The 27,348-nt window shown below is 67.9% G+C and overlaps 4 protein-coding genes across 14 annotated transcripts in view; 3 read left to right on the top strand and 1 right to left on the bottom strand.

Moving 5' to 3' along the window:
* The first annotated feature begins 2,271 nt into the window (after nucleotides 1-2,271).
* On the top strand, nucleotides 2,272-10,807 carry SORBS3 (sorbin and SH3 domain containing 3). Of its 4 annotated transcripts, none has more exons than XM_041424787.1 (19): nucleotides 2,273-2,510; nucleotides 5,377-5,513; nucleotides 5,597-5,702; nucleotides 5,789-6,012; nucleotides 6,083-6,146; nucleotides 6,218-6,332; nucleotides 6,407-6,491; nucleotides 6,570-6,611; nucleotides 6,715-6,801; nucleotides 7,310-7,365; nucleotides 8,545-8,660; nucleotides 8,748-8,827; nucleotides 8,916-8,962; nucleotides 9,108-9,222; nucleotides 9,297-9,422; nucleotides 9,501-9,941; nucleotides 10,025-10,104; nucleotides 10,198-10,304; nucleotides 10,391-10,807. In XM_041424787.1, exons 2-19 carry the CDS (start codon nucleotides 5,406-5,408, stop codon nucleotides 10,450-10,452), a joined length of 2,061 nt encoding a protein of 686 aa, XP_041280721.1. In that variant the 5' UTR covers nucleotides 2,273-2,510; nucleotides 5,377-5,405; the 3' UTR covers nucleotides 10,453-10,807. The 4 variants fall into 4 exon arrangements, with proteins under 4 accessions (XP_041280724.1, XP_041280721.1, XP_041280723.1 ...); XM_041424789.1 differs by lacking the exon at nucleotides 2,273-2,510 and adding an exon at nucleotides 2,639-3,124; XM_041424788.1 differs by lacking the exon at nucleotides 2,273-2,510 and adding an exon at nucleotides 3,558-4,201.
* A 98-nt stretch (nucleotides 10,808-10,905) lies between these two features.
* Nucleotides 10,906-17,075, top strand: PDLIM2 (PDZ and LIM domain 2). 7 transcript variants are annotated; one of them, XM_041424798.1, is made up of 11 exons: nucleotides 10,910-10,931; nucleotides 11,946-12,162; nucleotides 12,243-12,354; nucleotides 12,714-12,865; nucleotides 13,196-13,265; nucleotides 13,348-13,439; nucleotides 13,533-13,578; nucleotides 15,338-15,489; nucleotides 15,771-15,916; nucleotides 15,992-16,097; nucleotides 16,540-17,075. In XM_041424798.1, exons 3-11 carry the CDS (start codon nucleotides 12,256-12,258, stop codon nucleotides 16,733-16,735), a joined length of 1,059 nt encoding a protein of 352 aa, XP_041280732.1. In that variant the 5' UTR covers nucleotides 10,910-10,931; nucleotides 11,946-12,162; nucleotides 12,243-12,255; the 3' UTR covers nucleotides 16,736-17,075. The 7 variants fall into 7 exon arrangements, with proteins under 7 accessions (XP_041280730.1, XP_041280732.1, XP_041280731.1 ...); XM_041424797.1 differs by having other exon boundaries at nucleotides 11,946-12,166; XM_041424793.1 differs by lacking the exon at nucleotides 10,910-10,931 and adding an exon at nucleotides 10,938-11,203.
* A 136-nt stretch (nucleotides 17,076-17,211) lies between these two features.
* CUNH8orf58 (chromosome unknown C8orf58 homolog) lies at nucleotides 17,212-21,615 on the top strand. The gene is given in 6 exon segments (XM_041424799.1): nucleotides 17,212-17,965; nucleotides 17,968-18,021; nucleotides 18,024-18,143; nucleotides 19,954-20,573; nucleotides 20,658-20,745; nucleotides 21,097-21,615. Coding segments are annotated over 6 exon segments (1,440 nt in total). The 5' UTR covers nucleotides 17,212-17,802; the 3' UTR covers nucleotides 21,492-21,615.
* A 2,966-nt stretch (nucleotides 21,616-24,581) lies between these two features.
* The window catches only part of BIN3 (bridging integrator 3), a 44,448-nt gene continuing 41,681 nt past the window's right edge, over nucleotides 24,582-27,348 (bottom strand). For both annotated transcript variants that reach the window (XM_041424907.1, XM_041424908.1), the window contains one exon: nucleotides 24,582-25,374. In XM_041424907.1, the coding sequence (XP_041280841.1) occupies nucleotides 25,228-25,374 (147 nt within the window). In that variant the 3' untranslated portion in view covers nucleotides 24,582-25,227. The remainder of the gene's footprint in view (nucleotides 25,375-27,348) is intronic.

Genomic DNA, 27,348 nt, shown 5'->3' with positions numbered 1-27,348 from the left:
TATTTCTTTGTCCTTTCAGGGCCTCCTGTGAGCGCGGTGAGCCCGTGTGTGGTACCCGGGCACACAGACCGTGCCCGGGGCTGCCCGTGCATGTTCGGGCGTGTTGTGCTGACCCAGGCTGGGATCTCACCCAAGCAGCCAGGTTTTAGTCGGGATATTTGGGATGGGAATTGCGGGACCCCGAGCCTGGCACCCCCCTGTTCCCAGCGTGGGGGGGTCAGCAGGGCCCGGCCCATCACAGAGGGGGATTTGCTTTGCTGGCAGTTTGTCCCCCCACCCTCTTCTCCTGCTCTGGCATCACCGATTCCCTCTCCCCAAAAGCCTTTTTGGACCTTGTGCTTCATGGTTTGGGGGCTCAGATCCAACCCCCTAATCCTTGGGGCTGCTGGAACTGCAGCTTCCCAGTGTCCCAGCCCTGGAAAAGGGCTGGGTGTTGGTTGTCCTGGAGAAGCTGGCCAAGGGGTGGGATTTTGTCCCCCCTTATCCCTGGGGCTGGTGGAGCTGCACCATCCCAGCCCCGGAGATGGTGGCCAAGGGCTGGAAGTTGCCCCCATGTCCCTGTGGCACCAGCACGTGTGGATGTCACACTGCCAGGTCCCCTCTTCCCTTTGAAGCAGTTCCCGAGGGGATGAGGAGCAGCGATGGGGCTCTGGGTGCTAATTACCCCCTCAATTAACGCCCCCCTCCCTGCCGGGCTTCCCCTGCACAGCCCCCAGCCGAGATCCCCCCTCCCCTTTTTTGGGGACAACTTCGGAGCAGAATTCCCTGCCCCGATCCCCACCACGGCAAACCAAAAAAAAAAAAAAACAATCCAGAGACGCCCCCAAATTCCCCCTTTTCCTCCTTTTCCCCCACAAATCCAGCGCCTCGGAGCTGGGCTTGTCTCTGACCCCTCCTCTCCGAGCTCCCGCCCGTCCCTTCCCCTCCCCGGCTGCCACCTGGAGCTTGGACAACCGGGATTGAGGGGAGCCCACGGGCCCCGGGGGAGCCCCCCCGACCCGAGGGAGCCCCCAAATCCAGGGAAAGCCCCCACCTCCCTGCAGCCTGGGTTTTTTTGCATGTTCTAGCAAGGTGCATGTCCAAGGAGGGGAGTCGGCAATGGGGCGGGTGGTGGGTTGAGTTCAAGCTTAATTTTCTTTTTGGGATTGGGAGAACCCCTCTGGCTGCCTCTGGCACAGATCCCACCTGGCCAGGGGAGCTGGCCCGGGATGCAGATCCCACCAAACCTCGGCCAGGGAGGACCTGAAGCCCTCCAGGGGTGCAGTGATGGTGATTTTAGGGTTCTCGATGCTGAAGGATCATACGCCCGTTGCCTGGAGACTGCCTCCTTTTTAATTTTTATTTTTATTTCTTGCTTTTTTTTTTTTTTTTTTTTTTTTTTTTTTAGTTCTGTTGAAAGGAGAAAAAAAATGGTGAAAATGTTATTTATTGGCAGAAATTATTTAATATAATTTCTTTTTTTTTTTTTTTTTTTGTGAAACAAGGAATGAATTTGTTAGAACTGTCTCGATGTAAAATCGGAGTCATCTTTAAGGAGGAAAAAAAAAAGAAAAAAAAAGTTAAAAATTGACACAGTCACTGCGCTCCACTGTGATTTTTTGGGTGGCTGAGGGGGGTTCCTGTGCTGCCAGAAGGGAGGACTTGGGGGGTTTTAGAGCCTCTCCAGGGCTGGGGCAGTGCCCAGAGGCGGCTCCCGGCTGGATCTGGAGAGCTCTCGGCTGCTGCTCCTCGGCCTTCCCTGGGTAAATAACGCCGTGCCAGCAGGGACAGGACGGGATGTGCCAGCTCTTGTTCCACCCCGGCTCCTTCCTTGTCCCTTTTGGGGGTGTTCCCTCCACAGGGAGGATTCAGGGAGCAGCCCTGGGGTCGGGATCCATCCGGGTGGATCCAGAGGGTCACAGTTCCACGGATCCTGCCCAGGGACCCCCTCCTGCATCATTCCCGGGAAGCTGCTGTGCCTTCCACACCTGGGATCCATCCCCTCTTCCCAAGTGGCAGCCAAATATTGAGGATGAGCTCTGAAGGACTCCGGGCCGTCCTCCCCATGGCAGCAGGAATTCCTTCGGGAATTCAGCGCCCGCCTCGAGCTCGGCTCAGCACGTGCTCCCGTTTCCCACCTGCTCCTCCCCGCAGCATCCCCGCTCCCAGCCTCCGGATGCACCGGGGCACGCCCCGGGCAGGACGCTCCGGCTCTCCCACCCTTTTCCTGGGTGTTCCCACCCAAACTGGGGAGCCCCCAAGCCCCGGCATCGCTCCACACCCCGCGCCCGGATGCACCCGGGAGCATCCCCGGGAGCATCCCCGGGGCCGGCCGCACATTCCCGGCTGGCATCGCCGCGCTGAGCAAACAGGAAACACTCGCCCTTTGTTAATCCCGGCCCGGGCTGCGCGTTAAATATTTATCTGTGAGCGGAGGCTGGTGCTGGGAGCCGCGGGGAGGGAGGGACCGAGGCAGGGCCGGCGCTGGAGGCTCCGCGCCGGGCACGGGGACGGTGCGTGCGGACCAGGAGGTGAGCGGGGGTCTGGGCAGGGGGTGTTGGCACCCCGAGGGGGGCTGGGGTGAAGGGGGCTGCTCCTCGCATCGCCAGCGGGGGCTGCGACATCGAGAGGTGTCACTTGGTGGGCTGGAGGGGAGCTGGAGGGGAACTGGAGGGGATGGTCACCCCTTGGCAGCAGGGATGGGGTCGGGGTCCCCTCGCTGGGTTTAGCCCTCCCCGGCCCTGCTGCCATCCCTGCCCTTGTCACGCCGGGATTTTCCAGCAGGATCAGCCCCTGTCCCCAGCCTGTGTCCTCGCCGCGGTGTCCCCAGCTGGCACCAAGGAGCTGCCTCATTCCCACGGCGCTGGGGTGGGAGCTGCGTCCCTCAGGGCCGTGGCGGGGGGAGGACACCCTGTCCCCTGTGTCCCTGTGTCCCCGGTGTCCCCGGGCTCAGCCAGCCAGGGCTCCTGCCACCGTCCCCCTCGTCCCCAGCAGCAGGGGGCCGTGGCTCAGTGGGGACCGAGGGGTGGCAGCGAAGCCACCATCCCCCCGGCAGCTCACGTGGGAGCTCACGGGATGAGGAAGGGCTGGGGCAGCCCCGTTTTGGGGGTGTCAGCAGTTTAGGGGAGCAGGAAGCGGCCGGCGGGTGAGTGGTGGGTGCGGGTGCTGCCCGAGGGGGGACACGGGGCAGAGCAGGGCACGGGGGTGTTCCCTGGGGGACCCCTGCCCGGATTCCTTAGGGATGGGCGGGTGGAGGGGATGGAGGGGTGCAGTGGGGATGGGGCTCTGCTCTGACTGTGCCCCACACCAGGGTTTGGGTGGGCACAGGAGCACAAACCCCACTTCGGACCTCACCTCTCAGCATTTCCCTCCTCATCCTCTTCCAAAAATCCCCCCTAAATCCCCTTCTCCATCGGATGGGGAACTGGAGAGGGTGAAGTGGGACACAGGCAGGGCACAGGGGTCTTACATGGGGGTCCCCAGCGTCCAAATCCCTGGGGGATGGAGAGATTGAAGGGATGGAAGGGATGAAGGAATGCAGGAGATGGGGGGATGGAGGAGATGGAGGGATGGAGGGGATGGAGGGGATGGAGGGTCACCCGTGGGAAAGCGGGCGGCAGTGGGGATGGGGGCTCTGCTCTCCCCATGCCCCCATCCCGGCACTCGGAGGTCCAGAGGAGCACAGACCCCTCTCCTCCCCTCAGTCCCGATCTCCACCCGGCACTTCCCTCCCCATCCTTTCCCGAAAGTCCCCCCCGAGTCCCCGTCTCCACCGCGCCAGGGGGCCGGCGACGCCGGGCTCGCCCCGTTTCGTAAGCGGGGGCCGGGTGCTCGGGAACGCGTGCGCGGGGCGTGGGATGAGTTCAGCCTCCTGGCTCCATTCCCTGGATCCCATCCCTGGAAATGTCACTGGAAACTCTGAATGGGCCGGCCCCGCTCCAGAGCGGGGAGCGCTGGGGGGGCAGCGCACCCCGGGGGGGCCGGGGCACACGGGGACCCAGCGCCGGGCAGGACGGTGCCTCCCGACCCTCCCGGGGGATGCTCCTGGGGGGTTCTCCCTCCCAGACCCCCACGGTGCGCTGAGGCCCCCCCCGCTCCTTCTCCCGGCAAAGTTCGTGCCGTGGATTTTTCCTCCCTGCCGCTCGCAGCTCCGTCCCGCTCGCCCCGGGGCTCCCCAAAATCCCGGTGAGTCCCGGGGGCCCCCGGTGGCACCGCCCAGGAGGTAAGAGCTGGCTGGGGGGGCCGGCGAGGAGGGGGGGCCCCGAGGGGACCCCCGGGGACAGGTTTTGGGGGACACTCCAAAGGAGGAGAAGGATGGGGCCGAGCCCTGTGTGGGCGCTGCACTGGGAATGGCGTGGAGATTTTTGGGGTGCCCTGGGGGGATGGTGCCTGCACCCCACTTTCTGTGCCCCGGGGCACATCCTTCCCTGGCCCTCAGTTTCCCCACGGGGGTGATTAACATTAATTACGGCCTTGGGGCTACCGAGCCTCCAGCGGTGTGGGAAACAGGGAGCCGAGGGGTCACCGGCCCGATTTGGGGGTCCCACACACACACAGAGGGCTCCGTGTCTGGTTGGCACCCCCGGCAGCCCCCCCAGGACGCCCCGTTTGAGGAGGGGTCTGGCACCTGCGAGCGCCGCTGCCGGGGTGGGGACGGCGACGTGAGGGACCCGCCAGGGCACAGGTGTCCCCCAGAGGCCCCGGTGCTGCGCTCGCCCCCGGAGCCATCCCGGTGTCGGGAAGGGCTCCGGGGGTCCCGTCCCCCCCAGCTGCCCCCCGGCCGGTCCGCGGTGAGTCACGGCATCGCCCTCCCGGCGGGCGGTGCCGCGCTCGGCCGCGCGTTCCCGGCTCCTCGTCCCTCCGTCCCCTCTCCCTCCCTGTTTGCGCTGCAGGGCGGGGAAATATTTCTGCCCTGTCGTGTTCCCGGCGCTGGCAGCGCTCCCGGGCGGGCGACGCTGCTGCCGCCACGTGCCCGGGCGGAGGGCAGCGCGCCGGGATGCCGGGCCGGTGGGAACGCGGCGCAGCCAGCGCCCCGGCCCGCTCCGGGCGAGTTCTTCCCGGAGAGCCCGGCGGGCTGGATCCATCCCTCGGGAGCCGGGGCCGGGAGAGGGGCGGGTGGTCTGGCGCTGCATGGAGAAGGAGGTGGGGACCCGCGCCAGGGCTGGTTCTGAACAGGAACAGCTCCTTCCCCTGGCACCGCGGGGCTCCCTGAGCTGGGGACGCTGCCCCCGCGGTTGTCACCCCACACGTGGTGTCCCCTGTGCCTCTGAATAACAGGGGATGCTCCCAGCGGTGGGGCTGGGGCTCCTCCGAGCCCCCATCTCTCTGGCAAAGCCCGGGAATGCCCAAAAAACAGTGCCACGGGCTGCCCCGTGAGCACAGCTGCTTTTCCCACAGGGCACGGGCACCATCCCGCCCCCCCGGCCATGGCGGGCCGGCTCCTGCCCCCCGACAGCAGCGCGGCTCTGGGCGTGGAGGATGTTCCCCGCCTCCACCCCCCTCTGCAGGTGTCCCCGCAGCACACGGTGACACGGGTGAGTAGGGCTGGGGGCTGGCACATGCTGGGGGATTCGGGGGCGCCCCCAATCCTTTGTGCCAGCCCCTCCCTGTGCCACAGGTGCCCGTCATCCGCCACCGCGGCTCCAACACCCTCAACTTCCACTTCCATGACCCCGAGAGCCGCGGCACCGCCGAGAACAGCCAGGGAGCACCCAAGAGCTCAGGTACAGAGAGCCCGGAGCACCCTGGGGACACCCCTGGGGGCTGCCCCGAGCTGTGCCCACCTGAGCCACGCTCACCTTGTTCCCAGTGAATGACTGGTACCAGACCTGGCCGGCCAAGGAGATGAAAGCCCCCAGCCCCCAGGTGCCCGCCCACCCCACCCCCAGCCCCAGGGCTGCCCCCGCCTGCCCCCGGCCCCCGGGCTGGTCGGCAACCTGGACCAAGGACAGCAAGCGGCGGGAGAGGCGCTGGGTGAAGTACGATGGCATCGGGCCCGTGGACGAGACAGGGATGCCCCTGGCCTCACGCTCGGTGAGTGGGGGCACAGGGCGGGGGTGTCACCCCGCTGTCACCCCCTCACCACCCCAACGTGTCCCCCCAGAGCGTGGACAGCCCGCGGGACTGGTACCGCAGCATGTTCCGGCAGATCCACCGCAAGCTGCCAGGTGAGCCCGGCTGTGCGGGCGTGGCACGGAGCGGGCACGGCTCGGCATCCGCTCACCTCCCCCCTCCTCAGAGCCCGACTGGGACACCCATTCCTGCCCCACCACGGCGCCCCCATCGCCCCCCAAGCCGCGGAGGAGGGGCTCGGCCCCAGCTGAGCCCCCCGGAATGCACAACGGGATGGACTGGTGAGCCTGGCACGGGGTCGTGGGTGCCCACGGGGTGGGGGCGGCGGTGGCTGAACCCCTCCCGTCCTCCACAGGACCCGCTGGGGTGCCACCGGTGCCACCGCCGAGCCTGGCAGCATTTTTGACTACGAACCAGGGAAGTTCTCTCCGCGGGAGCAGGTAGGCAGGTCCTGGCACACGGGGAGGGGGTGGGCACTGCGGTGGGCACACCCCTGACCGGCCCCGTGCCCTTTCCAGACCCCGGCAGCAGCGCGGCCGAAGCGGGCTCAGTCCATCGAGGTGAGGTGGTGCTGGCAGGCGGGGGGCAGGGGGCGGCAGGGGGGTCCCGGTGCCCGCGGGCAGTGCCAGCCTGGCCTGCCACTGCCCCGTCCTGCCCGTGCAGGTGCTGCTGGAGCAGGAGCTGGAGCAGCTCAGCGAGGAGCTGGACAAGGACATGAGGGACATGGAGGCACACCGGACCCCCCGCCAGGTACCCCAGGCCCCTCCTGCCGCCGCTTGGTTCCCCCAGGGCATCCAGCTGTGGGCACACCCAGCTGTGGGCTCAGCCTTTGTGCAAGGCTCGGACATGCACGTGGTGGGATGCACCACCTGGATTAATGCTCGGATGGGTGCATGCACATCTGGGCGCATGCACGGCTGGATGGGTGCACAACTGGATGGATGTGTGCACGGCTGGAGCCCTGCACATCTGGATGCCTGCACGGCCGGGTGAATGCACAGCGAGCTGCGTGCACATCTGGATGCGTGCACAGCTCGGTGCCTGCCTGGCTGGCTCCATGCACATCTGGACCCACGCACGGCTGCTCAGCGGCGGCCTGGAGCCGTGGCCGTGGGGCTTTAGGACCCAGCCCATCCGTCCGTCCGTCCGTCCGGCGGTTTATTGGCGCAGCCGAGCTGGACTCCTTCGCTTCCCGCCGAGACTCGGCCTCCTGGATGATTAATTTTTCTCTCCCACCCCCTCCCGCTCCTCCCGGCAGAGCCCGGCGGCTGCTCCCACCGCTCGCTCCCCTGCTCCGGCCTCCCCGGCTGCTCGGTGAGTTCAGCGGCCGCTCCCACCCCGCGCACCCCCAAATCCCCCTGCCCAGACCCCGCTCGAGGCGAGGGACAGGACCGCGCTCTGGGGGTGTGGGGCGGGCTGTCCCTGCAGCGTCCCGCGGGGTGGGAGCCCCCCGGCATCCCCCACGGGATCCCCACCGAGCCCCCCGCGGCAGCGCTGGCCCCCCGGTCCCCCCACACCCCGGCACGGGTGGGACCCGGCGCCGGGCCGGCTGCCCGCTGGGTGGGACGGGGCCGGAGCGGGGCTGACCCTTTCCCCCGTCGCTGCAGCGGGGACGCCGTGTCCCGGCCTTTGGCTCCGTCCCAGGGGAGGTGACGGCGCTCGGATTCCCACCGCCGTGTCCCCACGTCCCCACGGGCACGGGGAGGGGACAGCTGTGCCGGCGGGTACCGGAGCACCCCGGGATGGGGTGGGCACCCCGGGATGGGTGGGCACCCCGGGATGGGGTGGGCACGCCGGGGTGTCCCCACAGACCCCTCTGTGCCCCGGCAGCGGCAGGAAAACAAACAAACAAAAACAAACAAACAAGCACAAGCGCCTCCTCTTGTGGGCCCTACCGTAACCCCCAGGGGCGCACGGGGGTGGCTCCCCCGCTCCCCAACCCCTCCTCCGGCTTGGGGGGCGCATTTGGGCTCTTTAAGCGCCCCCCGGAGCGGGGTTATTCATTAGCCCTCCCCGGCGCTTCCTGCTCGGCGGCAGCGGGGCCGTGCTGCCGGCGCTGCCGGAAAACTTTGGACCTGTCCCGCTTGGCTGCCCCGGGGAGGAGCCCCTGGAGGGGCGAGGAGAGCACACCCGGGGGTCCTGGTTCTGGGAGACCCCAGTGTCCTCACATTGGGGTACCCAGGGATCCCTGGGTCCTGGTTCTGGGGGACCCCAATATCCTAGTTCATGGAATTCTGGGATTCTGGTTCTGGGGGACCCCGAATTCCTGGTCTGTGGAACCCAGGGGTCTTGGTCCATGGGATCCAGGAGTCCTAAGGGTCTCTGATGTCCTGGTCCATGAGACCCAGGGGTCCCGGTCCATGCAATTCACAGGACCTCCCTGTCCTGATCTGTGGGATGCAGGGGTCCCGCCCCCCCAAGCGCAGGGAGGGCTCATGGCAGCAGGGCTGGATATGAGGCTCAGCCCTGCCCTGAGCCACTGTCACCCCACAGGAGCCCCCTGTCCCCCCACCGGCTGTGGAGCCCCCCTGTCACCCACCACTCACCTGCCACCCCCAGCATGGAGCGGGGTGGGCTGGGGCTGGCCACTGACCGGAGCCCTGGCAGAGGTGAGCCCCCTTTATCCCCCTGAGCCCCCCAAGCCCTGCTGTGGGGCACCCCAAGCACCCCGGCCAGTGACACCCCGCTCTTTACAGACACCCTCAGGCCAGGGACCCTCCCCAGCTTGTCAGACCTGGGGGACCCCGTGGAGGCCGTCAAGAGGGAGGAGAAAAAGGTGAGGATGGGATGGTCCCGTGCCATGTGGGGTTTGGGGGGGCTGGGACTGGGGGTGGCTCCCTGTAAGCTCTGCTCCCCCTCCCCAGATGAAAGCTGCTCGCCTCAAGTTCAACTTCCAAGCTGAGTCTCCCAAGTAAGCACCGCGGTCACTCCTGGGTCCCGCCGTCCCCTCGGGGGATGGATGGGCACTGGGGGAGCCCCAGCACGTGGGGTGGCCCTGCCAGCCGAGCCGGGGACAGGTCTGTGCCCCCGGACAGGTGTGACAGTGTCCCTTGCAGGGAGCTGACGCTGCAGAAGGGGGACATCGTCTACATCCATAAGGAGGTGGACAGGAACTGGCTGGAGGGGGAGCACCACGGCCGCGTGGGCATCTTCCCCTCCAACTACGTGGAGGTGAGCCCGGGCCGAGAGGGGACAGCGGGGCCGGGGGCTCCTGGCGCTGCCCCTCACCCGCGTGTCCCACCCAGATCCTGCCCCCCACGGAGGTGCCCAAGCCCATCAAGGCTCCCACGCTCCAGGTGCTGGAATACGGCGAGGCGCTGGCGCTCTACAACTTCCGAGGGGATCTGCACGTGGAGCTCTCCTTTCGCAAGGTACCGCGGCTCCGTGCCGTGCCGTTCCGGGCCGTTCCGTGCCGCTCCGAGCTGACCCGCCCTCTCCTCCCGCGGCAGGGCGAGCGGATCTGCCTGGTGCGGCGGGTGAACGAGAACTGGTACGAGGGGCGGATCTCGGGCACCAGCCGCCAGGGCATCTTCCCCGCCACCTACGTCCAGGTGCTGAAGGAGCCGCGGGTCAAAGCCACCGCCGAGGACATCCCCTCCTCTCCAGCCCCCGCCAGCCCCCGGCCCGCCGCCGGATCCCCTTCCCTGCAGCGCTCGCCCGGCCCCCGCATCCCCCAGGCTCCCGCCGGCTCCCCCCGGGAAGCGCTCCGGGGTCCCGGGGTGCCGGGCGGCCGACCTTCCTCTCCGCGCCACCTCGGTGCCACCTTCCCCCCGTCCCCAAAGCTGCCCCACGCTGGCACCCCCAGCCCCTTGGTGGCCTCTGCCAGCCCCCCGCACCCTGCGGCCGCCCACCCGCAGGAGCCCTGGCGTCCCGCCTGGACCCCCGAGCAGGTGAGTGCCCCCCGCCCCGGCATCGTGCCCGGGCACCGCTGGGGCTGCGGGGTCCGCCCTGAACCCTCCGTGTCCCCCCACAGCGCCCGAGCCCGGCGGCACAAACCAGCGCCCGCCCCGAGCCCGCCCCGTCCTACAACGGCTCCGAAATCCGGTGGACCCCGTAAGCAGCGCCAGGAGCGTCCCCGGGGCGCGGTGTCCCCACGAGGGATCCGTGGGGGTGAGGGGTGGGCTCTGCCCATGCTTTGTCTCGCAGGTACCGGGCACTCTACCAGTACCGGCCCCAAAACGCCGACGAGCTGGAGCTGCGGGAAGGGGACAGGGTGGATGTCATGCAGCAATGCGACGACGGCTGGTTCGTGGGTGCGTGGCCACCGCCTTGGGGACAGGGATGAGGACAAGGTGCCACCCTCGCCCCTCACCGCCTCTCCGCGTCTTTCTACCCACAGGAGTGTCCAGGAGGACGCAGAAATTCGGCACTTTCCCCGGGAATTACGTGGCGCCGGTGTGACCCGCGGCCGTGGGGACCCGGGGGGAGGAGTGGGGCCGGGGGCTTCCCCCTGTCCCTCCTCGGCCACGCCGTGTCCCCGCCGTGTCCCCCTACGGGGATGAAGTGCCTCCAGCTCCCTCCCGCCCCTATGGGGCTGCTTCTAACAGGGACGAATCCCCCCGCGCGGGGTGTCTCCCCCGCCCCGGTGCCTTAACCCGCCCCCTCCTCACCGCCGCCCGGTGCCACCGCCCCGGGGGTCGCCCCGGGGCTCTGCGCGGTGCCGGGCCTGACCATGACGGCCGTGCCCCGGGATGTGGGTGCGTGTCCGGGAGTCGCCTTCGCTTCTTTTCCGTCATTAAAGCTCAGCTCAGCCCGACTCTGAGAGTGCCGGGATTGGGGAGGAGCCGCTCCCGGGACCCGTCCCACCGCGGAGCCGCGGGGCGGGGAGCGGCGCCGGGCGCTGCGTGGGGCCCGGGGATCCGCCCGGCTCGGCCGCCCCGGTGAGTGCGCGGGGGCGCGGGGGGCTGCGGCTGTGGGGGGTGGCCGTCCGTCGGGGGTCCTGGTGCCCGGGGGTGCAGAGGGATGTGCGGGCACGTCCCGACACTGTGTCCCCACGTCCCTCGCGAGTGCCAAGTCCCTGAGTCCCCGCGCCTCCTGGCATCGCCCGTCCCCGCCGCTCGCCCCGCGGGTGCCAGGCGGCACCGCCAGGCGCCGCGGGCACAAAGACATCGCTGTGCGGCGGGGACAGAGCCGGGAGGGAGCGGGGACACAGGTGGGGTGCGGGGGCCGGGGAGGGGAGCAGGGGGTGCAGAAGGGGGACACGGACAGGGCTGGGGACAGGGATGGAGAAGGGGTGCAGGACACGGAGGGGAGGTGCAGGGACTGGAGAAGAGGTTCAGGGCTGTCGGGGGATCTAGGGTTGGTGCCCAGTGAGTGTGGGGGTCCCCGGGCTGGCAGCCCTCGCTGCCCAGGGATGCTGAGCACGGCTGGGCATGGGGAGGGGGTTTGGGTTTGGGGTTTGCTCCCGGCGCTGGAAGCCCAGCCCAGGAAATTCTTCCGGGCAGCCTCTCAAGCCCCTCTTTGTGCTCTTGGGATTTTTAACATTCCCGGCGGCTGCGGACGGGGTGCCCGGTGCCGGACGGGGTGCCCGGTTCCAGATGGGCTGCCCAGCTCTCCCAGGCTGTGGCGGGATGGGTGGGATGGGATCTGGTGTGGATTTAGGAGATGCGGCTGCACATCCCCACCCATCCCATCTGAACCAAGCGCTGTGCCGCTCACCGGGGTGCCACGGGGACCCTGTGCCACCCCCGGGGGATCCTCAGCGTCCTTTACCAGTGTGGATTTGCTGTGGGGTGAAGGACTGGGGCTGCTGGGTGTCGGACGCTGCTGTGGTGAGCAGCAGAACCCGTCCCTCGCTGCCACATCCTCCCCTCCAAACCGCACTGGCTCAGCTCTGCCAGGCCACAGCGCCGGCCTTGCTGCCAAGGCGTCACCGATTTCCTGCCTTGCTCCAGCTCCTGGGAACGACCTTGGCTGTCTCAGCTGCACCGCCGGGTGCCTGGGACCCCCCGGCCCGGGGGAGGAAGCCGCCAGCCTCGGGGGACAGGAGGAAGCGGCGGTGGCTGCTGACACCCAGCGAAGACCTGGGTCCCCTCCCCGGAAGGAAAGCGCTGCCGGTGCTGGGGACCCTCAGGGTGCAGCGGGGACAGGGAGGCCCTCGTTGTGTGGTCTGTGGGTAGGATCAGGGGGGTCCCCTCCACCTCATCCCCTCGGCGCCCGGGATCGCTGACACCTCGCTCCTGCCCACCCAGAGCCGCCGCTGCCATGCCGGTGACGGTGACAGTGACACTGCCCGGCCCGGCCCCGTGGGGCTTCCGCATCTCCGGGGGAAGAGATTTCGGGAAGCCCATCACCGTCTCCAAGGTAGGAGCCCCCCCGTGTCCCCGGCCCGGGGAGAGCCGCCGGGGCTCCGGGCGGGCCGGGCTGCTCCGGGCAGCGGATCCTGTTTGCTGTCCTTGGGGGATCCTGCTCCGTGGGAACGGCCCACGGCGGGTGGCGGCGGCTGGGGGGGCTCCCGTGGCCCCTGGGCTGGGCTGGGCCGTGCCAAATTTCCGGGAGTTGTTTCCAAGGCCGTGGTCCCCTCCTGGCATCGGGTCTGGCGCTGTTCTGGCAGGGCCCTGGCGATTCCAGAGGGCGGGAGCATCCCAGCAGGGTGGGGGCTGCACGGGGGATGCTGCGCTGCACGGGGGGGGTCACCGGGTCATGTCCCCTTCTCCGCGGAGGTGACGGAGCACGGGAAGGCGGCCACGGGTGACCTTCGGCCGGGAGATGTCATTGTCACCATCAATGGGGAGAGCACGGCTGAGATGCTCAACGTGGAGGCGCAGAACAAGATCAGGCAGAGCCCGGGGCAGCTGCGGCTGGACGTGGAGAGGTGGGTGCTGGGGCAGCCCCCACACCTGGCCCTGGGTGCCAGCGGTGTCTGCACGCGGGCTGGGGTCCCCAACCACGTGTGTGTCACCTGTCCTCCCCCTCCGTGACTCCTGGGGCGGTGCCACCCCCGCGGGAGCCTGGCCCGGCTCTCTAATTAAGGAGTCGGGTGCTAATGAGGCCAGGCAGCGCTGGCAGCCGTTACCTGGCCAACTGGTCCCAGTTGGGGACCCGGCTGCTCCGCGGCTCCCGGGGCTGCAGGGAGGGGTCACACCGGGCGGTTTTGGGCTCCTGGGGCAGATCCCAAACCCTGCTGCTCTCCCTTGGCCCTCAGGTCCCCGGTGCCATCTCCCAGCCACACCAACGGGGACACCTCGCCAGAGATGTTGGCCTCGCGTTTCCAGGTGAGCCCCGGGCAGCCTCTGCACGCCCCGGACCCCCAGCCAGGGCTGGTGGCAGCTGCTGGTGTCACCCTCCCCTCCCCAGGACACGCTGCAGGTGCCAAGTGAGAGCCGAAGTGCCCTGAGGACCCTCGACCCCGGCCTGGCATCCCTCACCCACCCACCTGGCAGTGCCAGGTAAGGCTGCACCGGGCTGTGTGTGGGGCTGGGGGCGAGAAGGGGGCTGGGGAGGGCCAGGGACCCCCCTGATGGCTCTGTTCTCTCCCCCAGCTCACAGCCCTTGGAGCAGGAGTTTACCTGTCCCGGCCTCCCCCAGGTGAGCAGGGAGCTGGGGGGGGCTGCAGGGGGCCGGGCAGAGATGCTGGGGGTACCAGAACTTTTTGAACCCAAAAACCATCCCCCTCTGCACCCCCAAACCATCCCACTCTGCACCCCCAAACCATCCCCCTCTGCACCCCCAAACCACCCCCATTTTAAAGCCCAAACCGCCCTACTTTGAACGACCAAACCTTGCCCCTTTGCAATGCTAAACCTTCCCCCCTCGAGCCCCCAAATCACCTCATTTGAAGTCCCCAAACCACCCTCCTTTGAGCCCCAAAACAACCCCACTCTGAGCCCCCCCAAACCACTCCCTCTGCACCCCCACGGCCACGTCACTGCCCAGCCCCGCTGTCCCTCGGGGTCCCCGTCTGGGGTGGGTGCCGCGGGTGTCCCCTCCCCGCCGCGCTGGCAGCACCCCCGGCCCGCGGGCACCGCCGCACCTGCCCAGGGATGTTTTGCTCCTCTTGGCAGCGGCGCCAGCCTGGGGAGGCCAAACCAGTTTGGGAAGGCCCAGCCCCACTCCTGCCAGCCCCGGGCACTGGGGTGTTGGCCGGGCAGGGACCCGCGGCGGGACACCCTGGGACTGGGATCGGGACACCCCGGGACTGGGATCGGGACACCCCGGACAGGGATCGGGACACCCCGGGACTGGGATCGGGACACCCCGGACAGGGATCGGGACACCCCGGACAGGGATCGGGATGCCCGGGGGCTGGCTGCCTCCTCCCTCCCCAGCTCGGTGCCAGGATGCCCGCGGCCGCCCCATCCTCCCTGCGGGCAGCCGCTGGCTCCGGCCTTGGCGTCTCCCTCCTTTCCTCCCTCCCCTCTTTCTCTTTTTCTTGTTTTTCAAGCCCAAATTGGGAAGCGCCGCGGCCCCGAGCGCGGCCCTTCCCAGCTGCCTTTGGCCGCAGCCCCGGCCGCCCCTTGGCTCCTCCGGCCCGCTCCCTCCTTCCTCCCCAGCTCCTTGTTTGCTTTGGTGCCGGCTCCGAAGGGTCCCTCCCTGTCCCACCGGGTCCGTCCCTGCCCCCCAGGGTCCCTCCCAGCTCCGCCACAGGGTTGGGGACATGAGGGTGCCGTGCCCGAGCCCCCACCCAAGCCCCCGCGGCCCAGGGGTGGTGAGGGGGTGGCTGCCCTTGGTCCATCCCACCCCTCCTCGCATCCCAGGGATGAGGCCAAGGCCCGGCTCCTCCCGTGCCTAAGTTTAGCTCATCCCTCGTGACCCCACAGAGCCCCGGCGCTGCCCCTCTCCCTCTCCACGGGTCCAGGCAGGGGGTCCCTGTGCCCTGCGCCCACCCGGGGTCCCGCGGGGTTTTCCCATTCCCATTCCCATTCCCATTCCCATTCCCATTCCCAATCCCATCTGCGTGGCAGCTGCTCCCGGCAACATCGGCTTCCACTTAGCCCGGGCTGCGCTTCCCGGCCTCGCCGGGGCCGCTAAGCAGGAGCAGATGGAGGGGAGGGGAGGGGAGAGGCGCTGGGTTATGGGGTGGGGGGGCTGCCCTGGCCCCTCTGGGGGGTCCCACTGGCCCCAGCCTGGGTGGGAAGGAGAAGCAGCAGCCCCACGGAGCATCCCTGCATCCCTCTGGAGATCTGGGCTTGGGGAAAGCCCCTGGGCCTGGGCCGGGTGTCCTTGGGGTGTCTGGGGGGAGGGGGGGGGTCTGTGGGCACCCTCAGGTCTTTTGGGGGCTGCTGCAGCGCCCCAGCCCAGCCCAGCCCAGCCCCCCCAGGACATTCCTCACTTCTCCCCCTGCCAGGTGCGACGCCTGAGCCGCCAGAGCAGCTCCCAGGGGGCCGTCCTGCCTCCCCCCCCGCGCCCACCCTCACCGGAGCTCGGAGCCCCCCAAAACCCCTGGGCAACCCCCCGGGAGAGGCGCCTCTCCTCCCCCTGTCCCAGCACCTGGCCCAGGTACGGAGCGGGCTGGGGGCTCTGTGGGGGGGACACCATGGAAGGGAAGCCCCCAGCCCCGTGTCCCCACGCTGGTTTGTCACCCGTGGGTGCTGAGGGAGCCCGTGGAAAGGGTTAACTCACCTGTAGGCAGGTGGGGCCGTGGGAGGGCCGGGCAGGCTGGGGCAGCTCCCGGGGTGGAGGGAGCAGGTGGCGGACGGGCCGTGGGGTGCAGCCGGGTGGATCCTGGAATCCGGGCGCTGGGAACCCCCCAAAATCTCCCCTCGGGCTGCGCCCCGCAGCCAGGGCTCGGAGCCGGCCATGAGGCGCTTGGAGGAGGACTCGGAGGTCTACAAGATGCTGCAGCAGAACCGGGAGCTGCGGGCGGCCCCGCGGCAATCCAGCACCTTCCGCCTGCTCCAGGAGGCGCTGGAGGATGAGGAAGGAGGTGAGGAGGGCGCGGAGGGCCGTGGGAGGTCTGGCACGGGGGTGGCAGGACCCTGATGGCCTGGTGTCCCCACAGGAGGCCCCGCAGCCCCCTTCCCCAGCCGGCTCTCGGCCGGGGCCCGCAAGCCCGTGGCCGGGGTGCAGAAGCTGCACGTCTGTGAGAAGTGCGGGAGCAGCATCGCGTGAGTGGGGCTGGGGGCCTGGGGGTCCCGGGGCTGGGTCTGTCCCTGCCATCCCTGCTGGAAAAGCCAAAAAGGGGCTGCTCTCCCGTGCGGGGCAGGATCTGATCCTGACATTGCTCCCGGCAGGGATAAAATAATCCTGGGTGTGGGTGGGGCAGGTCTCGGGGCAGAACCCATCCCTGCTGTCACTGCCGGAGGGGTTAAAATGGGGCTGAGGGTAGGGTGGGAATGGGGCTGGGGGTCTGGGGGTCTCAGGGCAGGATCCATCCTTGCCATTGCTTCTTCAGGGCGAAAATGGGGGCGGTCCTGGGGTGTGAATGGTCCTGGGGCGGGATCCATCCCTGCCATCGCTCCAGGGCCACCATGGGGCTGCGCCCGGGTGGGAGGGGACGCTGGGGACACACGGAGTGGCTCGGCTGACCCCCTGTCCCCACCCCCGCAGGACACAGGCGGTGCGGATCCAGGACGGCCGCTACCGGCACCCGTCCTGCTACACCTGCGCCGACTGCGGCCTCAGCCTGAAGATGCGCGGCCACTTCTGGGTGGGGGACGAGCTGTTCTGCGAGAAACACGCCCGCCTGCGCTACCAGGGACCCCCGGGGGGGCCCGTGCCCCGTCCCGTGTCCCCCCGCTCCTGAGCCCCGGCCGCCGGCACCGCGCGGTGCGGTCACCCCGCATCCCCCGTGGGCCGGGGCTGTCCCACCCCACCGCGGTGGGGCTGGCCTGGAGGGCTGGGGGCGCTGCCAGGCTGGGGATGGATGGGATTTGGGGGGGATGCGGTGTAGCCGCCCCCTTCGTGGGTGTGTGTGATGAGCTGGGTGAGTTCTCAGCCTGGGGGACACCGAGGGGACATTGGGGCGGGGTCGCTTGAGCACTTGGGTACCGGAGAGGGGCTGGCACCGCTTGTGCACTGACTGCAAAGGGCTTCTCCGAGGAATTAAAGCGGATTATCTTTAAATATAATATATATTTGCTCCACTGCCGTGTCTGCTCTGTGCCGGGACCCCAGGGCAGGGGGAAGAGGGTTCTACCCCAAACCCGGGGTGCAGACAGGGACCCCCCCAGACCCCTCAGCCCTGCTGCCTGCACCGGGGGTGGGGGGTCCAGGTGCTCCGGTGCCGCCCCTTGTCCTGCTCCCGGGAAGGTCGGGGCTGCCCTCGGGGCTGGCTGGCCCCTCCCCGTGTCCCTGGGAGGTGTCCGAGTTTATTGGGGGCTGTTGGCCGAGGCCTTTGTCCTGCTCCAGGTGCTCTTATCGCCGCTCCCCGCCCTCCGTGCCCGCGTGCACGGAGATGGCTTTGCTGTTATCTGGGCGTTGCTGTTATCTGGGATTCGCTATTATCTGGGATTCGCTGTTATCAGCGGCCTGGGAGAGACCTGTCCCTTCCCCTGTCCCTCTGCAGCAGGGACGGCCAGGGCCGCCCCCTCCCCTCCTGCCTGGGCTCTCACTGGGGTCTGTTCGGGGTGTGCCACAGCCCCCCGTGAGCCCTGGGCTCTGTCATGGAGCTCCCACCATCGAATTCCCAATTAATCACCGCAGGGCAGCTGGGGCTGCCCCTGGATCCCAGGATGGAAGGGATCAGCCTGGGATGGAGCAGCCCTGGGACAGTGGGAGGCGTCCCTGCCCAGGGCAGGGGTGGCACTGGATGGGCTTTAAGGTCCCAACCCAACCGTTCCACGGCTCTATGACACCCAGGCAGGGAGGCGGATGATGATGATGATGATCGTCCTGCCCTTCTCCCGCCCTCTCCACACGGGAAAAAGAAGAATAAACGCTTTGAGCCCTCCTGGGATAACACAGCTGGGGCTGGGGGCGAAGGGGCTGCCCAGGCAGGGGGCGGCCCCCCACCCCCGCCCCGCCCCGGGGCTGTGCCGCCCCCGGCCCCGCCGGATAAAGCAGCGGAGGAGCAGCCCCCGTGCTCCCTGCCGCCTCCCGGTGCTCCCTGCCCGCTCCCTATTCCCGGTTTTTCCCCCCTCGCTCCCGGAACGCCCCGAGGATGCTGCGCCGCCGCGGAGCCTTCACGGTGCAGCCGCTCCGTGCTGACCCCGGTGAGTCGGTGGCCCCTGGGCTGGGGGTTCCCTCGGGGTCCCAGCCTGCGAGGATCATGCTGGAGGGGATCCTCAGGGATCTCTGCTTTGAGGTGTCTGGAGAGGGAACCTGGGGTCCTTGGAACCCCAGTTTGTGTTTGTGCTTGAGAAGGAGCCCGGGGGTTCCCCGGAACACCCAGTTTGTGCTAAAGGGGGTCCCTGCAGCCCTGGTTTCCATCCCACTCCCTGCTGGGAGGGGCCCAGGTACCGGCTGCGCTGGGAATTCAGGTTTTCCCTTCCCATGTTTGGGCTGACGGGCCGGTGGGGGGTCTCCAAATGCGGCGTGGGGGTCTCCAAAATCCAGGGCCCACCTCCGAGTGTGCCACAGCCCAGCTGTGCCGGGACCCCTCCAGCAGCAACATCTGGGAGGTATCCGGGGCTGAGCTGGAGCTGCCAAGGCGGGGGGCACCCCCAGGAGGAGCTGATGGAGACCCCCCACCCCCTTCTCACCCTGCCGGTGCCCCCCACGCCCGTGGGGCTGCGGTGACACCCCCGTGGTGGCGGGGGAAGCGGCCCCTTGGCACGTGGGGTCCCGAAGCCTGTGGAATCGCGGCGTGTGGGAAGGGGGATGCTGGCAGCGGCCACGGAGCTGCGGTGGAGGGGCTGCCCCCCGGAATTCCTGGGATTCAATCCTGCTGGGGCGGGCGGGCTGCTCCCCGGCATTGCTGCGCTTCAATCCCACTGAGCGGCCGGATTGTCCCGGGGCTGGCCGCGACTTCCCGGCTCCCCTCGGCCTCTCCAGCCCCCGAGGGATGCACGGTGAGTACCGTGGCCGCAGGAGGGGCAGGAATTTGGGAGCACCGAGACCCCCGAGCGGCGAATTCAGCCCACGCTGGAGCCCTGAGTGAGTTTTCTGGAATTCGGTGGGATGCAGGCGGCACCTGGCTGCCTGCCGGCGCCCAAACAACCCTCTCGCCTTCCCAGCTGGGGTGGGAAGGAGTCCTTAACCACCGGCCCAGCCAGTATCGCTGATCCCAAACGCTGCGAGGAACCAGTTGGGAACCGGTCGGGTAATGAGGTGCCTCTGGATGCAGGGCCCGTCGCCGGCTGGGGTGGCAATAAAAGGGAGCGCCGGGACGCGCGCCCGGCACTCGGCTCTGGCTCTCGGCGATGTGGGGTGGCTCCCGCGCCGTCTGGAAGAGGAGGTTCAGCTGCTGTGAGTGCGTTCGAGGGGGTGTAAGCCCCCCTCGAGCGGGGCTTTGGGGGGTGGGCAGCCCGCAGGAGGTGCCAAAGCTCCGCTGCCACCTCCCTGAGCCGCGGCCTGGCTGGGAAGGGAGCGGGTGCTGGGCACGGAGAGACCTTGCCGTGGATGCAGCACGATCCCCGCTGGAGCTGCGGGGTGCTGGGGGGCACATCCCGGCTGGCGATGCCACCCATCCTACGGGGACAGGTGCGAGGAGCTGGTGGTCCTGGAGCCATCCCAGATCCGAGATCCCCCAGCCGTGTCCTGGGTTGCTGGCACTGAGCTGGAGGGGGATACAGGAAGGATCTGGCTCAAAAGCCCTGCCCAGGTCAGGGTGGGGGGCGTGGGTGCCCCCCCAGCAGCTCAGCTTGGGAGGAGGAGGAGAATGGCCGAGGCCAGGGCCTTGTTTTTGGGGAGTAGAGACAACACACTGGGGTTGTAGGAGCGTATTCCCAGCTGCTGGGCAGGGGGGAGAGCGGCCTTGAGCACGGTTGGAGCTGCTGCAGGGGGCTTACAGGGGTGGTGGGCACCCAGTTTTCTGCCCAGGGACCCCCCAGCTGAGCCCACCCATTTTCCCTTGCCCTGCAGATGGTCCCTGGGAGTCGGCCGAGAGCTGCATCGTGCGCACCTCCGCCAGCGTCTACCGCCGGCTGCAGGAGAGCCCGCGGCAGCCCCCGCGGGGCATGAGCACCCGGGGACCCCCCCCGCCGCCAGCGCAGCCCCCCAGCAGCCCCCCGGCCGGCGGGAGGTTCCTCAAGTCCGAGTCCGAGGATTCCGGCGTGGAGATGGCCAGCAGCGAGCACTCGCCCCGCACCCTGCCGTGCTCCGAGAGCCGCTTCTCCCTGGACGGTTTCCCGGCGGAGGAGAAGCCCCCCGGAGAGGAGCCCCCCCGGAGCCGCTCGGCCAGCAGGAGGCTGCTGCAGGCAGCGCAGCGGAGCAGGAGGCAGCGCTGCCCTCGCCAGCTCAGCAGGCGCAGCGCCAGCGCCGCCGACCTGGCAGAGCCCCCGCGGGACCCCCAGGAGGCCGAGGGGGCGGCTCGGCCCCCTCGGGACCCCCGGGCCGTGCCCGAGGCCGCGGTGTCGGGGCAGGGGCTGCGCTACCTGGAGCACGTGTGCCAGATGCTGGAGCGCCTGGCGCGGCTGCAGCAGGACAACCGCGCCCTCCGGCAGCAGGCGGCCGGAGCCCGCTGCGCCCGCCCGGCCACGCTGGTGAGCGCCGGGAGGAGGGGGATGCACGGGGAGGGGGTGTGGGGGTCCCAGCTCACACCCTGCCCGTCCTCTCCTCGCCCGCAGCCCAGCCGGCAGCCTCCGAGTCAGGATTTGGGCACCTGGAGGGGTGAGGAGTTCCGGCCGCGCTCCTGCTCGGACAGCCAGGCTCCAGGTGAGCAGGGTGGGCTCGGGAATGACGGCACCTGGGGCCAGGTGAGCGCTGGGGGATGCGGGAATGGCAGCACCGGTGCCAGGTGAGCGGGGGGGGCTCGGGAATGACGGCACCTGGGGCCAGGTGAGCGCTGGGGGATGCGGGAATGGCAGCACCGGTGCCAGGTGAGCGGGGGGGGCTCGGGAATGACGGCACCTGGGGCCAGGGGAGCGCTGGGGGATGCGGGAATGGCAGCACCGGTGCCAGGTGAGCGGGGTGGGATGGCGGGACCGGGTGAGGGGTCAGCATGTGGGAAGGCAGCACGATGCCCCCCCGACCCCCAAGCTTGACCAGCTTTGCTCCCCCTTGCAGCAGCCGATCCCGGGCCGTGCCGGAGGTTGTGGGGACACTCGGTCAGCTCCCCCAGCCTGCTGGACCCCGCCGAGGGCGGGCCGGGTGTCCCGGCACCGGACAAGGTACGGCTGGGGAGGGTCGGGGAGCGGCGGGGGGGCCCCGGGGGTGTCCCCGCTGACCGCGCCTCTCCCGCAGGACGGGCGCTCGCACTGGGGCCGGGTGAAGGTGCTGCTCACCCGCCTGACCCGCCGCTCCCTGCGCGGTGGCCGCTGCAGGTAGGACGGGGGTCCCGCTTCCACCGCCACACCTGGATGGAGGAACTGCGTCACACCTCACCCCATGACGTCACGCCAGCCCGGGGCCGGTCCCCGGCCTGGCGCACCCCCTTCACCTTTTTTTCTTTACCCCAATAAAGTCTTTTCACCAATAAACAGGCGGCTCTGAGCGAGGTGTTTCCTGTCGCGCCGTGACGTCACGCCCCTAAACCCGGCGTGACGTCATGCGAGGGCGCGTCACTGCCGCATCACTTCCGACGGCTTTCCCGCCCCTTTTGTCCCACCGGGCCTGGGCCCACGGACGGTCCAAGCGGCTGCCGAGCCCCCGAACTTGTCCTTCCCCCGGAGCCCCCCGGGGGCTGGTGGGGAGGGGGCGCCGGGGGTCCCCGCCGGGGCGGGATGATGCTCCCGGGAGCATCGCGGCTCTCTCGCGGGGGTCTCCCCACTTTGGGGGGTGGGTGAGGAGGGGGCTCGATGCTGTTTCGGCGCTGCCGGAGCCCCTCCTGGTGTCGCCAGCTCCGCGCGGGACGGGCCGGTGCCGCAGGTGAGGAAGATGCTGCCCCGAGCCGCCGCCAGGCGCTCTCCCGTCAGGTATCCCGTTATCCCTCCCTTTTCCCCCCTTTCCTGCTGATGTCCTACCCTCACTTGGGGTTTTTTCCTTCCCAGCGCCTCCCGGCACCGCTCCCACCCTGGGGACACCCCCGGAGCGTCCCGCGTCCCACCGCTCCTTCCCGGGAACCGTGAGTGCCCGTCCCCGCCGTGCCCACCCTCATGGCAGGGCCTGGGGGCACAGGGGGTCCCTGGCAGTGCCCCCCGGCTGGCTCACAGCCTGAGCGGGGGTGCTGAAGGGTTTTTGGAGCACAGCTAGGGGGGCAGTGTGTTTTATCCTTTATCCCCCCCCTTTCCAGCATGAAACCCCCTCCCATCGCCCCCCCTCTGCTCTCCCAAGCCCCCGGGGTGAGGAGCAATGGGGAGGGGCTCGGGGAGGGGGGGAAGGACAGGGCTGGGTGTTCTCACCGTGGGGGTCTGGGCACCCCCTCCCCTGCTGCCCCTCTGCCACCTCCATCTTCCCCCTCACTGGGACCCCGGCTGAATCCCAGTGGCTGAATCCCAGTGGCTGATCCCAAGGAAATCGCTGAGGCTGGACCAGGGGATGCTGATTCTCCTTCCAGGGCCCAGGTGAGGAGGAGGAAGGAGGTCTGAGCCTCTCTGAGCCGCCCCTGGATCACCTGGAACAAGGGGAAGCTCCCGAGCACCTACCAAGGAAAATCAAGGTGTGGATCCAGATGTGGGCTGGTGTTGGCAGGCCTGGAGAGGGTTAATTCATCCCATTTGTGAGGAAAATCCTTGGGACTGGTGGGCTGGCATCTGCTAAAGCTGTCCCGAGGGGATTTGGGGAGGAAGGGGGACAACCAGTGGGCTAACCCGGAATTCCTGATGGGGAGGACAAAGGAGGAGGATTTGCTCAGCAGCAGGGAATGCTCCCGTGCCCCTCATGGATCCTCCTGGGGCAGAACTTCCCTTCCCTCTGCTCCTGCAGGTCTGAGTGCTGCTGAACCTCACCAGGGGTGCCTCAGCCACCCAGGCTGAGCACATTCCTCACTGTAGAGTGAGTTTTCCCTTCCTGCCAGCTCTCCCTATTAACGCTGGGATCTTGTGGGTGGTGCAAAACCCGGTAATTATCCACTTTTTACTATAAAAGATGGAATTCTCCTCCCCAACCACTGCGGAGAGTAGGCAGAGTGAATCCCTGGGAACGCCTGGGTTGAAGTTTCCATGGGTGACATCCCTCTCCTGAGGGCCGGAGCAGAACTTCCCTTCCCTCTGCTCCTGCAGGTCTGAGTGCTGCTGAACCTCACCCAGGGGTGCCTCAGCCACCCAGGCTGAGCACATTCCTCACTGTAGAGTGAGTTTTCCCTTCCTGCCAGCTCTCCCTATTAACGCTGGGATCTTGTGGGTGGTGCAAAACCCGGTAATTATCCACTTTTTACTATAAAAGATGGAATTCTCCTCCCCAACCACTGCGGAGAGTAGGCAGAGTGAATCCCTGGGAACGCCTGGGTTGAAGTTTCCATGGATGACATCCCTCTCCTGGGCTGGGAGGGCAGCAGGAGCTGAAGGCACGGACCAGGAGCTGGGATTTGGGGATGCTCTGAGTGCAGGAGAGGTGGGTGCTGGGCGCGAGGTGGCCGGGGAGGTCTGGCTGTGCCACACAGGGTGACAGTGATGTGGACAAAGCCACCAGGTGGGTTCAGGTGAGCCCAGGTGGGCTTGAATCCAGGGAGGAATCAACACCTCCAGGCCACAGAGGGATCTTGGCTCATTTGGGAGCCACACTGAGGTCTGCAGGGCTCAGATCCCGTGGGGGAGCGTGTCCCTTGCTTGGGCTCACGGGCTCCATGCGTGGCAGTTAAATATATATATAAATATCTATATTCTGTATATTTAGCATCCCTGCTCTGGGTAACCGTGGCAACTGGGTTTATTTTGCTTAAACCTGGCCTGGCATGTGATGTGGTTGGGAAGGAACAGCCAAGGGGAGAGGGAGGGATGAAGTTCTCCCTGCTGGGAGCTGGGGAGGAGCCTTGGCATGGGATGCTCTGGGGGGGACCTCACTGTGCACTGGGGACAGCCACCAGCCTTCCCATGGCTCTGCTCCAGCTGGGAAGGGAAGGTTTGGTTTTAGGGGCTCCATCCCCATTTTCTGCTGGGCTTCCCAGGATACCCCTGAGCCCTGTCTCGTGCAGGTTTGCCAAACCCAGGTCCTGGTGAGAAGAGGTGGTGATGGTTTCCCTGGTGTCTGGAGCCGTGTGCCCTCACCTGGAGCAGCAGGAGCCTCGTGCCACCCCAAGGCAGAGGAGGGACCTTTGTCACCTCCACCAGAACCTCACCACCTCACCAGGGTGGGCTTCCAACCCCTTATCCCAAGCAGCATCTGCTCACCCCAGGGCACAGCAGGCAGCCTCTCCTTATCCTGAAAGGCTCCAGCCCTGCCCCAAATTGCCTCTGTAGTACTGGAAAACTCCATTTCTCGTGCTTTGAGGCCGTTTCCTTGCCGCGCCGCCACGGGGGGATGTTCAATCCCATTTTTCCCTTCCAGGGACACCCCAAGCCCCCCGTGTCCCCCCTGCAGTGGCGGCCGGGCGGCGGCAGAGGGCGACAGCGGCCCGGCGGTGACAGCGACACCGGCCCGGCCCCGGCGGTGGCACCGACACGGCCCCGGCCGCGCTGCGCTGCCAAAAACTTTATTGGGGACAAGCCACGGAGTCCCTGCGGTCCTTCCGCACACCGAGGAGGGGGTGCAGCCCCCCAGTTTTCCATAGGTTTGCTCCTGGCTGGGTTGTCTCCCTTAGGGATGTCCCCACCTGTCCCTGCTCTGGGGTCCCCTGGGCACACCCTGCACCCCCCAGCTCTGGGGCACAGGCTCTTTGTAGCATTCCTGGGAAAAGAGGGATGGATGCTCACCATGACAAGCATCACCCTCTCCCTGTACCTCAAAAAATGGGATTTGAGTGAATTTCCCCTCCCCTGAGGGGACCACTGGGCTACTAAGGCACAAAATGAGGGGAAGGAGTGGGGGTCTCACCCTCTGGGCTCTGGGGGTGCCAAGGGAGGCTGGAACCTGGGAAAATCCAGCATCCCCACATCCCACTCCCCATCTTCATCCGAGCGGGATCTCTCCCTTTCCTGCTCCTCCACACCCCAAAATTTAAGGCACAACTCATTCACGGCCTGACAAAGACGATCCGGACCCCGGCAGGAGCGCAGAGCCGTGGGGCAACGGGAGCAGCTCCGGCCCCACAAGTCCATCCCTGGGATGGGAGCCGGGGTGAAAGGGGGGGATCCCCATCCCCTCCCCATCCCCAGCCTGGCCTCAGTCGTCGGCCACGATGGAGAGGGCGCGGAGCTCGCCCAGCTTGGCGTCATTCTCCCGCTCGCGCTGCTCGTCGCTCAGCCCGGGCCGGTCGATCTGCGCCGTCAGGTCCCCAAAAATCTTGTGCATCTCCGTGTAGTAAACAACCTGTTGGATGAAGGGGGATTGGGGAGGGAGGGGAATGGGGGTCTCCTCCCCAGCCCACCCCCCCGCGGGTGCCCTCGGCAGCCCCTCTGCGCGGCGGTGGTGTCTGAAATAGCTCCCTCCCACGTGGCCATGCCACCCCCTCGGATTATTACAACTCAACACATTTTAATAACACGCTGCCCTTCTCTGCTCGCTTCCCATCTGGGAGCCGCGCGTGCGGGGCTGCCACCGGCACCGCCACCCTCCCGCAGCCGCCCCGTCCCCTCGTTTGTCACCGGTGCCACCGGCACGAGCTGCCAGCCCACGGCCCGCTGGGCACGGTGGGCAGGGCGAGGGGCTCGGTGGGCTCGGCGAGGGGGCACGCCCGGCAGCGCCGTGCCCCATGTGAAGCACGGCGAGGAGGAGGAGGAGGGGTGTGTTAATAACGTGCTAATTAGCACCGCCAATTATCTCCGGCAGCGAGCAGCGCTTGCCGGCGCGGGAGCCCGTGGGTCAGCGCAGGCAGATGGCAGCGGGGTGGCTGCTCGGGCGCGGGCTCCAGCGGGGAGAGGGGGGGTCCCAGCCCTGCCTGGGAGACCCTCGGGGCTGTGGGACCCCCTCGGTGTCGCAGGACCAGCGGCACTGCGGGACCCTCGTGCTGCGGGACCTCCAGCGCTGGGGGGGCCCAGCCCTGACTGTGGGACCCCCAATGCTGCTTGGGCACTCCTGGTGCTGTGGGATGCCAGTGCTGCCTGTGAGACCCCCGGAACTACAGAACCTCCGGGTACCACTGAGCCCCTTGCTGTAGGACCCCGGGTGCCACAGGACCCCCAGACCTGCCTGTGGGACCCCTGGCACTGCAGGACCCCTGGTGCCGGGCCAGGTGTGGGATCCTGCTCTGGATATCCCCCCACATCCCCCAGGGAGGGACAGGGGAGCACAGCCCCCCAGGGTGGGCAATGCCAGCTCTGTCCCCATTTCCCACAAGGGCCCCAGCATCTCCAGCAGCACCGGTGCTGAGACATCCACGGTCTCCATGGAGACCAGCTCCCCTAATCCTGCTCAAAATGATGCCGATTTTGGGCAGGCCTGAGAGGGTGTGGTGGGGATCCCACATTCCAGAGCTGGCTGCCTGAACCCCCCTTCCCAGGCCTGGCCATGCCAGGGGCCCGGGGGCTGCTCCGTGGCCGGGGCTCCCCACGCAGCGGCGCCAGCTGAGTCACAGCAATGCTCATTTACACAGTGACTAACGAACCCCACACAGGGCTGAGCTGGCAGGGGCCCCCCAAAACCCCTGCACGCCCCCCAAACCACAACCCCACAGCTGGGTCACCCTGAACATCCTCTGAACCCCGCTGCCAGCCAGAGATGCCAAAACCACCTGAAATCCTCTGGCAATGCCACGGGTGAGCAGGGATCTGGGGGGCAGGGGTGCCAAGCGGGGTGCCAGAGCCCTGGAGCAGCCCTCCGTGTCCCTTGTCCCCAGGCTGGAGTCAGCCTGGGCTCTGCTCAGTCACATATGGCCAAGTGGCACTGCCAAATCCAGCACGGAAAAAGCTGAATCTTGTCAGGGTGGCAGGCCTGGAGGCAGATGCTGCCCCCAGGGTTGTCCCCCAAGATTTGGGGACATCTGTCCCTCAGGATTGGTCCCAGGATTGTTCCCCAGGATTTGGGGACAATTGTCCCCCAGGATTGCCTCCAGAACTGCCCCTCCACCAGGATCCAGAAATCCCTGAGAATTCCTCCAGGACCAGAATTGTACCCTAAGATTGTCCCCCAGGATTTTCCTCAGGATTGAGCCCAGGATTGTCCCCAGGACTGCCCCCCAGCACACACACTGCACTGAACGGGCAGAGCAGAGCAAACTCCCCGGTGCTGCTCCCCCTCCACCCACATCCCGCAGCCACCGATCGCTTCCCCAGGGATACCCCAGGTCCCCAGGGCCTGGTGGGTGTCCTTGGGGACACCCCGTGTCCCCAGGGCCTGGTGGGCATC

The sequence above is a fragment of the Onychostruthus taczanowskii genome, unplaced genomic scaffold, assembly GCF_017590055.1.
Source record: "Onychostruthus taczanowskii isolate IOZ18803 unplaced genomic scaffold, ASM1759005v1 scaffold84, whole genome shotgun sequence".
Lineage (NCBI taxonomy): Eukaryota > Metazoa > Chordata > Aves > Passeriformes > Passeridae > Onychostruthus > Onychostruthus taczanowskii.
Note: the sequence above shows the minus strand (reverse complement) of the source record. Positions and strands in the feature narration are given on the sequence as shown.

What these genes read in the sequence shown, in the direction of transcription:
- SORBS3 (XM_041424787.1), top strand. Translation starts at nt 5,406, where the DNA reads ATGGCGGGCCGGCTCCTGCCCCCCGACAGCAGCGCGGCTCTGGGCGTG. An exon ending in TCAAGAGGGAGGAGAAAAAG is followed by an intron (nt 8,828 to 8,915) that starts GTGAGGATGGGA and finishes CCCCCTCCCCAG; the next exon opens with ATGAAAGCTGCTCGCCTCAA. An exon ending in CCGCCTGGACCCCCGAGCAG is followed by an intron (nt 9,942 to 10,024) that starts GTGAGTGCCCCC and finishes GTCCCCCCACAG; the next exon opens with CGCCCGAGCCCGGCGGCACA.
- PDLIM2 (XM_041424791.1), top strand. Translation starts at nt 11,405, where the DNA reads ATGCTGAGCACGGCTGGGCATGGGGAGGGGGTTTGGGTTTGGGGTTTG. An exon ending in AGGCCCTCGTTGTGTGGTCT is followed by an intron (nt 12,163 to 12,242) that starts GTGGGTAGGATC and finishes CTGCCCACCCAG; the next exon opens with AGCCGCCGCTGCCATGCCGG. An exon ending in CCTGTCCCGGCCTCCCCCAG is followed by an intron (nt 13,579 to 15,337) that starts GTGAGCAGGGAG and finishes TCCCCCTGCCAG; the next exon opens with GTGCGACGCCTGAGCCGCCA.